At 51.1% G+C, this 11,323-nt stretch overlaps 1 protein-coding gene across 1 annotated transcript in view; it reads right to left on the bottom strand.

The window, feature by feature from the left end:
- Positions 1-1,806: 1,806 nt before the first annotated feature.
- The window catches only part of ADGRD2 (adhesion G protein-coupled receptor D2), a 29,477-nt gene continuing 19,960 nt past the window's right edge, over positions 1,807-11,323 (bottom strand). Inside the window, exons 21-26 of the mRNA XM_054174357.1 lie at positions 10,099-10,140; positions 9,835-9,888; positions 9,333-9,477; positions 8,721-8,779; positions 6,269-6,299; positions 1,807-2,641 (exon numbers count right to left, since the gene is read on the bottom strand). Coding sequence (XP_054030332.1) covers positions 2,634-2,641; positions 6,269-6,299; positions 8,721-8,779; positions 9,333-9,477; positions 9,835-9,888; positions 10,099-10,140 — 339 coding nt within the window. The 3' untranslated portion in view covers positions 1,807-2,633. The remainder of the gene's footprint in view (positions 2,642-6,268; positions 6,300-8,720; positions 8,780-9,332; positions 9,478-9,834; positions 9,889-10,098; positions 10,141-11,323) is intronic.

The following is an 11,323-nucleotide window of genomic DNA, read 5'->3' as shown; positions in this document are numbered from 1 at the left end:
TTCAGAACACTTTAGGGCATAGTCCTGATGCTGTGCCCTCAGTGCCAGCACAACATGCCCTGAGGCTGGAAATCTTTGCAGAAATTGGCACCATGAGTCAAGCTGGTTCCTGAAATGCAAGGACAGGGTGGCTACAGGACAGTGTCCTTGGGTAGCACAGGTCCTGCCTTACTCCAGCTGTCATCCATGCCCAGACAGTGCCCGGAGAACAGCCAAGGGCTGGGGACAGACCCTGACACACTCCTACCCACAGGTGATGGTGGCAGAATGGCTGGGCAGGAAGGATTTGTAGGGTCCATCAGATCCAGTCTGAAAACAGCCCCGAGCTGCTTCTGTGCCAGCACGTGCCCAGGGACTTGGGTCAGCTGGGGAGGCTTTGCAGCCCCTTCTGCATTCACATGGGTCCTGCTCTTTGTGGCAGGCTTGGCTGAGTCCCCAGACATCCCATCATATTCTGATATGTCCACACATGACAGCAAGTGCTGCCAAAACCACAAGTAATGAGCCATAAGTTCCCCTCCCACCACGGGACAGGGGCTCACAGACAAAACTGGGCAGCACTGCGGCTGCTTTCTCTCGGTCTCAGCCATGCTCTTCTCTCCTCCAGCCCTGCTGATGGGCAGCCCAGCCCAGCTCCCCACCACAGCCAGGCCCCCCACCTCCCTTGGACTCCTCCAGCATGGCTGGGGCTGGTTCAGGTGGGTGTTTGCTTCTCATTTCGAGGGGGGGCTCAACCACCATGGCTCTGCTCAGAGTTGGTGCCTTGAGGAGCTGCAAACGCTGCGCCTGGAGCCATGTGGTTTGTGGAAGCTTGTTAGATGCAGAAGAGCATGTTTGTCTCTGCTTTTCAACATTTGTGCATTTTCCTCCTAAAATCTGTGGTTCAGTTTCACCTTCTTTTTGTGAACTTAAAGAACTGGAGAAAATGGTTTGGGAGGTAAAAGATGTTTTATTTTCAGAAAATGAAAAGTGTCCTTAAGTGTCTCTCTCTTTCTCTGTCTCCTACATCCTTTTCTCTCTCATCCCTCCTCTTCCCCACTCCCCACCCTTCTTTCCCTGGCAGGAGGTTACCAACTTTGTTGTCAGGAGCAAACCACTATAATAAATTTTGCAGTTCATTTAAAAAGGCAGGCTTTGTCTTTTTTGACTGTCTTCCTAACCCTTCTTGTTGAGGTCAGCCCCTGCTCCTGGCTCCCCACGGGAGGTGGGATGTCCTGCCTGATGTCCCCACAGCAGAGCGATTTTTGGCCCCAGCACTCACTGGGTGCCCTTGAGCAGCTCTCCTGGAGTGCTGCCTGCTTTGGATAGGACCATGGCACAACAGGGAAGTTGGGACACCACGCAGAGGGGCCTTGCTGCTATGGTGGGATCCAAGGCATTGGCAACTCAGGATCTGGTTTGAGGTGCTGCTGGGAATTGCCATAGGAAATCTGTGTTTGAAAGTGAGCTCACAAATGTCAGCGTTTGTGGGCAACTAGCTGAGACTGGGGATGTTTCGTGTAGCCCTTGATGATCACTGTGGCTGAGTCCCCAGTGTGCAGTGCACTGTGTGAGGGAGCAAACCCACAGCAAAGCACAGAGCTCTGCAATAGGTTTGGTGATCTATCTGTGAGTATTTCAGTGCTAGGAAGTGCCCCACTCCCTGGCTCTCCCTGACCCCAGCTGGAGATACTACTTGGCTGACTGCTGACCAGAGTGATGGTCTGCACCACATCTCACTCTCTTAACCAGCACAGAGCTGTTCCAGTGCTGCATTTCCCAACAGCACATAAATATACACTGGCCAGCACATGCTGTGCCAAGAACAGGGAACTCAGCCCCGTGCAGGAGACAGCAGTACCCAGGTCCTCTGCACCATGGACAAAATGCCCTCCATGTTCAGCCACATAAAGCCACAGCAGCTGCTGTGCCTGAACATATGCCCATTCCCATGGATACACTGCAGCAAAGAGAGGAGGTTGCCTTTAAAATCAGCATTTACTGTCATCAGCAGCAAAAGAACTGACATGGTTTATGTGCTCTAAACTCTAGGAAGGTAAAAGGAGATCCCATTGGATGCAAAGGACAGAGAGAGAAAACACAACCCTGGCTGGCAAAGGACCATGGCAGCAGCACAGGGAGAAATTTTGTCCTAAAGAGAAGAAGATGCTATCAAAATCAGCTGCTTTAGAAGGGCATGGCTGCCATGGGCAGAGCTGGGCTCGCTTCCATGCTACCTGCTCCAGGTGCCCCAAGCCAAACAAGCTTTACTGGCAGCAACCACACTGCATGCTGCTGGTGGTGCCTTGAGTGGCTGGTGGCAGTGCCACATCAGGCCAAGCTTGGCTGCCCCAGCTGCATGAGCCATTGGGAACCCTGGGCCAGCATGCAGGCTGGGCAGAAGTCATGAGGAGTACCTGTCTGTTGGTTTCCTGGCCCTGGAGAGGAGCCAGGCAGGCTTCTGCTTCTGTAAAACCCATACTATGCCAGTCCTGCCTTGATTTTGTCCTCACATGCTGCTAGGAAGAAGCACAGGGCAGACAGTTCTGCTTGGACTGGGATAGCCCTCTGCGTGGAAGCCAGCTCCTCTGACCTGTTGTCCTCCCAGATGTTGCCAAAGACTCAGCACTGTGGGCCCATCACCCAGAAACATCTCAGAAACCTAAAGCAAAAGAGACACAACCTCAGGTCCATCAACAGGGAGGGGAGAGCAGTGGGTGTAGTATTCATGGTATGTTTGGAGAAAGCACAGCCCAAATTTGCTGTAGGACAAAGCAGTGGGTGCAGTCATGGGATCATTTTGCTTAGAAGAGACATTTAAGATCGCCAAGTCAAGCATTAACCCAGCACTGCCAGGTCACGATTAAACCATGTCCTTTATCACCACATCTGCATGGCTTTTAAATCTCTTCAGGGATGGTGACTCCACCATTTTTCAGGCAGCCTCTTTCAGGGCTGGACAACCCCTTTGGGGAAGAATTTTTTCCTAATGTCTAACCTAAACCTCTCCTAGCACAACTTGAGGCCATTTCCTCTTGTCCAGGCAGCTGCTGGTCTGGCACAGTCATCCCTGCCCATCACTGGTGTGACTGCAATTCCATGCCATCCCCTCCACCTAAAGGGTGGAAGGGGTCTCTGAAAGATGATCCTTAGAGAGGGAGCCAAAGGATCCTCTGTGCAGAGGGCAGTGGCTGTAAAGAGAAATCTCTTCTTCCTCTACTCAGCAATTAGTGCCCTGTGCACTGAGGCTGCTGAAGAATGAGGTTTAAACGGGGTTTACTGAAGTACCAGCTCTACTGTGGCACTGATGCCACATGGATTGCACCTCCTTGTGCCAGGGCTTAAGGTACCCACCGTGAAGGACTGTGACATGGACAACAGTGTCAATCCCACCACAGGGCAGCCTGGCAGGGTCAGCACGGTGGGGTGTCTGCGTTTCTCAATGTGCCCATGACACTCAGGTGCTTTACTGGCTTTGAATCCCAAAGACTCATAATTTCCTTCTTATTTTAGACCCAGTCTTGTTTAATGTGGTACTGTGAGAGTTGCAGAATTACTCAATATTGATCAGAGAAAGGCTGGACCATGGAGACAAGATCCATGTTGCTATGTGTGGCTTAGCAACATATAAACGTATTCAAACAGAATAATGAAATTATCGTGGGGAAACAAAGCAGCCATCACTTGAAGAGATGGAGGATGTGGAGGCCTCTTGGAGCTCTTGTTTGCCAAGACAAGGAAGACGGTACTTATTGTTTGTGCAAATATGTGAAACCCGCCCCCCCGGCCATCCCCTGCTTACATAAAGGGTGAAATGAATCCGGGCAGTGTGCTCGCTGCTGCCTGCAGCTTTGTACAGCTGGGCTGGAGCTCATTACTGCAGAGACGTGTGGCCTCTCCCAGTGAATTGAGCCCTTGCAGGGAGAACCCTAATACTGGGGGTGGGGAGGTGGGAAGGGAGACCACACCTGCCTCCCAGTCATAGCCATGCTGCAAAACTCCTCATTCTGGTGGTTGTGAAACTGACCTGGTATTTACCTGGGTTTTGTTCACCCTCATCCTCACAGGTGTTGACACACCATGGGGAGCTCATCCCACCTCCCCCCTGGGCCCACTGGCTGCCTCTGCACTAGAAACCAGCACAATGGCCACAGCACCCACAAAAGCACAGCTGAGGCACTGGAGCAGAGGAGAGGTGGATCTCATACAAGATCCAGCACAGCCTTCTTGGGAGACTGTGAATGAGACATCCACGTCCTGAGTCTCCCACCCATGCTCGTCCTGCCACCAGCTCTCCCTGCTGGGCTGCTGGGCAGGTTGGGCTCTTCCTGGCTTTCTGCACAAGCTCCTGCAAGCCCACTGCTGGTACAGCACAATGCTCATTAGAGCTGGCTGGAAATTTTCAAATGAAGGTACCTGGGGCAAAGTATGTGTTTTCATTACACTATCTGGAAGAAAACAAATAGCAAAGGGGAAGTGGTGTCTGTGTTGAAATGATTTGTCTCTTGCTCATCTCCAGCACACAGGTTTATGGTTTGCTTCCCCTGGCAGCTGTTATCCCCAGGAGCTATGCAGCAGTTTATTCTGTTGAGCAAGCTGTGAAGACAGGAGCCTGTGCAATGCTGAGCTGCCCTGGGGTCTTCCAGGCACTACTACACTGGGCATTGCTGCTTTCTACTATTATTTTTAATGGCTGGAAGCTCTTGTCTTGCAGCCTGGCGCCTCGGAGCAGTGCAGCGCAGCCAGCACCAGCGCTGTGTCGAACGCTGGCTTGCCCTTACACAAGTGCTCTTGTGGTTCAAGGAGATCTCATTCACCCCAGGCTGAAGGACTGCCCAACCAAGGGCTGCCTGGCCCTGGGTCATGTGAGGAGCCACTCTGGGTGTTAGCAGAGTGGGTGGCCATGCACAGCATTGCCCTGCACCCACTGGCTGCTCCCATGGCTGTGGTGCACCAGCCAGCATGTGAGCAGCAGGTGCTGCATCTAACCCCCTATCCTCACTGTACTCTGGGCAGAGCCAGGCTTTCAGGAACACACCAAAGGCTTATCTGAGCAAACAAAACCAAACTAAACAACCCCCTCTTCACAGAGCTGGAATTTAATGACACGTGGCTAGATTCAAATATGCAGGAGCCGGTGAGGGTAAGAACATGGGGGGCAGAGCACAAATGCACATGCTGGGTGTAGGTCTCGCTGCAGCACTTTTAGTCCCAGATGCCACCATTTCTGCCTTGCTCATGTGTCCACTGTGGGGAGGAAAGCTGCAATGCTCCTGGGTGGCATCGTCTGGAAAAGAGTCTAAGCATGCCCTGCTTAGACACTTAATGTGGAGCAAGATCAGACACCTGCTAATGCACTGCTTCCTTTGACAAAAGAAAATGTAACAATGCAGAAAAAATGGTATCTGTCCATCCCTGGTGCTTATTCACTGCACTGTCTGCTTGAGTGACCCCATCCAGAGGCTGCACTGAGAGCCCTGGGCGTACTCGGTGATGGCTGGTAAAAAATACACAGGTAAATACGCTGGGCCTGTACCGGGGAGCTGGAGACCTGCCCCAAGCCAGGCAGGGAAGTCAGGGAGGCAGCAGGGCGCTGCAGCTGGCCAACTCCCCATCACTGCAGCCAAGCAGAGGTCTGGGGCTTAGGAGGGATTTCTGGTTTTAATTCTACCCACCTCCATGGTGACATTGGCCTTTCTACAACCTGAAACAGGAGAAGCTAAATGGCTGCTTTAAAGCTCATAAATCCAGCCTTGTCTGAACACCCCGCCTTCCCCAGCTTCCCAGTCACTTCTAACACCCGCCAGAGCTTTCTGCAGCAGCTGCTGGTTCAAAATACCCTTTGGCAGCAAAGAGCTGCTGCTACCCCTGAATGCAGGATCAGTTGTGCTGGAGTGCCCAGCTGGAAACCTCAGCATCATATACCTGTGGGTATCCACTGCCTCCAACCTGCAGCTTTGCTGTCATGGAGGGGCCCAGGAAGCTGCCCAGGGGCAGCAAGAAAGCTGAGGAGACATGGGGAGAAACCAGATGGATGCAGCCAGAGGAAGCAGGGACAACACTGGCAGAGCTGCTGGGGCTTCACACCTTGCCTCTCCCTCAGCTGTTCAGGGAAACCTGGATCCCCAAAAAGCTTGGCCACGACTGCATCCACCCAAGCAGTTTGGAAATAAAACTCCCTGAAGACTGAGCAAAAACCACCTGCCCTCTGCACAGCTCCACCATGCAACCACAGAAACCAGTATCAGCAGTAACAAAAATTAAAGACAATGATGCAGGCAAATGTTACCTGAGGATTTGAATGCTGTCAGCTCCACAGCCTGAAAGAGGGGAGAACATTTGTTAGGTGCGGGTTTGATGGCTTTGCTGCTGGCAACCCCCACCACACTCCTTGGGGCCAGAAAGGGCTCCCCACCAGCCAGCTGCCACCACACTCTCCCTCCCACCAAGCCACTGTACAGGCCAGGAACCGGAGCCTTCACCCTGGTTTTGGAGGGATGGACACCCCATAGAGGCCCCTGGACACAGCTGCACCTCTCAGCAGTGCCTGGCACTTGAGTTGCCACCCAGCTCCTCACAACCACCCAGTGGGGTAGATGCCATGCTGGAGAACGCAGGAAAATCGAGGAGAAAGATGAGAGAGAGAACTTTGTCCCCCTGTGCTGTGGTGGAGAGAGCACACACAAGCCTGCACCCTGTGCTTAAGTGATGGCTAAAGCTCTGTGAGGTGTGAAATTCCTGCTCCCAACCCAACAGTAGAAAATATCACCAAACAACATTTTAAAAAGCTGAAACACAAAGAACATCTCGTCTGTGTTTGCATCCTCACTCGCTCAGTGTTTTGTCAGTTTAAGTGTTTTCAAACGTTTTCAGTAGCATTTTCTCTTCATCCAAACCATTGTGCATCTGCCAGCAACATTCTTAACTCTCAGCTCCTCCAGCGAGTGCCATGACTCATTTAGCCAGGGAGCAAAAAAACAGCACTGACTTACATAACAAGCACAGAAAGCAACACCTACCCAGAGGAAGGGAGCTGACCAGCTCTGGGGTGAAGATGGGGCTCAAATGGAAACCCCCTTGGCTGACTTGGCAGTGTGGGCTCACAGTGATGTTGAGGGAGCACTGGGCAGTGGGGCTGTGCCCCCTCTCCTCACCACTAGCATCAACCTCATGTTTTTCTCCATTGATGTTAGTTAGAAAGGAAATTGAAAATGCAACATTTAAGCAGCAAAGACCTCGGTGACCCTCACCCAGAGGAAAGTGCATTCTGTCTTTGACTACTAGGAAATGCCAAGGCCTTGGCATTTAGGAGATCTGCTGCCTCCTAATGCTCCCTGCCTTGGGAAACTCAGGCCCCTGCACTAATCTATGTGGCCCATACCTCCTATCTGGTGCCAGGAGCTTAGCCCTGGTCCCAGTTTACACAGCCAGCACCTGGTTGGCTGAGAAAAGCATCACCTGCGAATGAATCCTGGTCAGCATCCAGCAGGAGGGGAGGAACAGCATTAACCACAATATAAATCATGAGAGATGAAAATATGGATTTTATTGAGTGGCTTCAAAACCATATGCCAGCTACAGAAGTATTATCTATTGGATAAATAAGAGCTGTCTATGTGACACAGGTTTTCAAAGGATAAATATTAGAGAGGGAGAGAGAGATCCTTCAGTGAGAGACTCATATGAAAGTAGTGTTGGATTTTATTCTGAGGAAATTACAGCACTTGTGTGTCAAGTGCACAAGGACTGATGATCATTTCAATAGTGGGAGTTGGAAGTGTATCAGAGTAGTCAAATTTAAATTCTTCCCTGATCTAGGCTGTGCCTTGCTGAGCTTTACATCTGTCTCACTCTTGCTGGCAGCGTGACACAGCCAGCCCTCCCTGGCAGGTGAGGGTGTGCAGGGATAGCAAGCCCCTGCTGCCCAATTTTAATTTGCTGTCCCTGGGGGAAGTCTCCTGCCTTGCTCCATACTAGGCTCTCCTTGGTGCTTTACTGGGTTCAATTCACTCATCCTTCAGTTTATGCATGGCCCTGCTACAATCATCTTCCTGGCCTGGCAGTGAACCTGTTTCCACATTGGCTCAGGGGTGAGCTCTTGCCTTGGAGAGTGGCTGTTCTGGGGCTGCCTCCTCTCCTACCTACAGAGCCATGAATTTGTCTCCTGAGCCAGGTCCTGTCCTCACAGAAGAGCCCAGGCAGCTCATTGGCCAGGAGCCTGCCAGACCACCTTGCTCTCCATCCTATATTCCTACAGAAGACAGCAAACATCCCGTTGCTTCTGACTTGATTACCATGAGTGGCCGCTATGGGTATAAACCTACATGCCCCAAATGATTGAAATGACTTAAATTTATATGTTGCTAATAACAAGCACATGCTTTAATAAACTAAGAGTCTTCAGGATGTGTTTCAAAGCCTTCTTGATTTTGGTAGACAGGCTATGTGCCTGGATTCCTCAGGAGGATGCTGTGCTAACATGCTGCTCAATGACTGTCAGCAACTTCTGTAACACCCTGGGACAGAAGGGATCAGCATTGCCCCTCTACTTGTGTGAGGGTGGATGAGTCAGGCAGCTTTTGGGGCTTGCTCAACAAAAATCACTGAGTCTGAACCAGGGCTGGTAACACTACCAGGTGTCCTGAGTCCCAGCCCCTGGCTGGAACCACCAGACACCATTCCTACGTAACTACTACGCTCTGTGCTCGGGTGAAGGTGGAAGAACAGAGGACGTTACATACCGGTCTCTCGGGTGACATAATTGATGAAATCCCCATGGGAATTTTGCCTCCAAAGTTTCCTAGGGAATGAAGTAGCACAGTGAGTGTGGAGATCAGAGAGTAGAAACACACATGCTTTACCAAAAACTTGGTGCTTAGTGTTCCCCAAGTATCTCTCACTGAAGCACAAGGAATGAACCAGGTTACCTGCATAATTCCATCCGTAGACTGGCTGGAGCATGTAACACCTCTTTCCCAGAAGCAGCAAATCCCATCTCCCACTGCTGCCTTTGCCTCTCCTTCCCCAGATAATTAATTTTAATACACATCCATGGATTCTTGCCTCAAGAGAATGTAAAGCTGCATAACATGGTGATGAGATACCCATGCTTAGCCAGCCTGCAGGCATGAATTTGAGTCCTCTGAGATCCACAAGCACATGGTTTCTGCATTCCCTGGACATCCTTCATCCCATGCTTCATTTGCAGCACCAGACCCAAGTGCCCACACAGGCAGAACATGCAAGAGTCAGCACAGTGCCAAGGGACCATGAACTAAAATTCAAGCTTTGAGAATAGTATTTCACTGTGGTCTCATCACACCTGGGCCAACAGCAATGACAACTCTCTTTACCTCTGTTGGTGATATTCTTCACTGGAGGGTCTTTCTGCACAGTGCTTGACAAAGCACTCTCAGCTGCAGAAGGCCTCAGTTTCCCTGTCTCCCAGGAGGTTGTGTTTCTTGGACTTGATAAGTAGTTGATGGGATGTGAGCAGTTCTGTAATAAGAGGGGAGAGATACAGGACACTGAAAATTGCATCACAAGTCTTTGCTAGATTCAGGTCCAGCTTTAAAGAACAATTTAATCTGCAGTGAAGCCCCTGGGACTTTGACTCCCAATCCCACCCTAGCAGAGTAGGCTGCTGCTTAATCGGTGTAGATTATCTTTGGGTCTGCATTGTCCAAGAGGACTGCAAAGAAGAGAGACAGCCTCTGCCATGTTCCCTACACAAGTCTGAAAAATATAATATTCTTTCCAACATCATCTCTTCAAAGGAGTCCAAACACATCTAGGGCCCTCCTCTGGTGGGTACATGATGAACAAAGAGGGTGTCAGGGCTTCCTTGTGACTTACTGTGAAAGAGAGTGCTTTCTTCTTGTCCTTCATCCTCTGGATGGCATTCCTTACCTGGGACAGAGCAAGGGCATTAGAGAGGGCCACAGCAACTCTAAAAGAGCAAAAGATCCTCCAGCAAGTCATGGAGCATGTACACTGTTCCAGAAGTACAGTCAGAGCTATGCTGCCCATTGCACCTACTAAAACCCCAGCTACCTCCTTGACTGCTAATAAATGGTTTCTGTGATGAGTGACTGAGGCTCAGCCAGGGGCACCTCTTACCTCACTGTTACAGACTGCATAGACCAGGAATATGTACAGGCCCTGAAAAAGAGAGAGCACAGAAATGGACAGCTGGAAATGAGTTTAATGGGCACTAGAACAGGTGAGGACTGAGCTAGGGGGAAGAGGCACAGACATGAGCACAGCACAGCCAGGGATAGCTGGGCAGGAAGGACCTTCTTAAGATGTTGCTCGAGACTAGGCTTTTCACAGGGTCAAAAGGAGAGGTAGTGCCTGTCTTAGTCCTTCTTCCTTCTCTTCTCCCCTCATTTCATTTGGGGGGAGCAGGCTGTCTCACTGGGCACTCAGCTTCCTCAGCCTGAAGTTCTCCCACACTCCCATTCACTCATGCATGCAAAACCCTCCAGGAAACACCTCCTTCAGATCTCAGAAGAAAACACCAGGAATTAATTGCCAGGGGAACTGAAGTGTGGGAAGCAGATCTCCCATCCCACCCAGCACCAACCCCAGAGAGGCTTTTACTAGCCTCCTGCAGACCAAGTGCATCATGATGCCAGGGACATTTCCTTTGTCCATGCAGTGACAGACCACAGGACCCTCTGACCCAAATCCATTTTGGCATCGACCCAGAGGCTTTGCTTAGCCCCAGGATGGATGATCTTTCAAGTGGAGTTCTGCCAGCACAGCCTCAGCCACCAAACCAGTGTTGTTGTGTGCACACAATGAGGACTAGCATGCAATGACACACTCTGCCATGGCCACAGCTACATGTCCAGGGCCAGTGTGGGATGTGCTTGGGGAAAGTGCCCAGGGCAGGGCCAGAGTGAGCATTGCCTGGAGGCCACAGCCTGGGGCTAATTACAGCCCAGACCAACAGTTTTGGCCTTAAAGCAGCCCTATCTGGCTCACCAGATTTATGTTATATCTGTGGGGTGTTTGTTATCGCAGCTAGATAAATCAGCTGCAGCAAGGAAAGTAATCCATCTTGTCTTCAATGAGCCTTGCTCTTCATCTGCGAGCTCTTGGCAGGCGTAATGGTAGCAGTACCCTGGCGCCGTGCCATGACCTGTCCTTCAGCCAGCAATGCTGGTCACTCCCCCAGACCAGATTTCTGGTTGGGCTGCCAAGGCAGGTCTTCCTTGAAATAATCATTCTGGATGAGCCTGGGGAGGGGGGAGTGGTGAGGTCGGCTGGGAGGAGAGCAAGGAAGGAGAGGAGGCCCAGCTGCAGCAGCGGGCGGAAGCGGATCTATGGCTCTGCAATA

The sequence above is a fragment of the Dryobates pubescens genome, chromosome 29, assembly GCF_014839835.1.
Source record: "Dryobates pubescens isolate bDryPub1 chromosome 29, bDryPub1.pri, whole genome shotgun sequence".
Classification (NCBI taxonomy): Eukaryota; Metazoa; Chordata; class Aves; order Piciformes; family Picidae; genus Dryobates; species Dryobates pubescens.
Note: the sequence above shows the minus strand (reverse complement) of the source record. Positions and strands in the feature narration are given on the sequence as shown.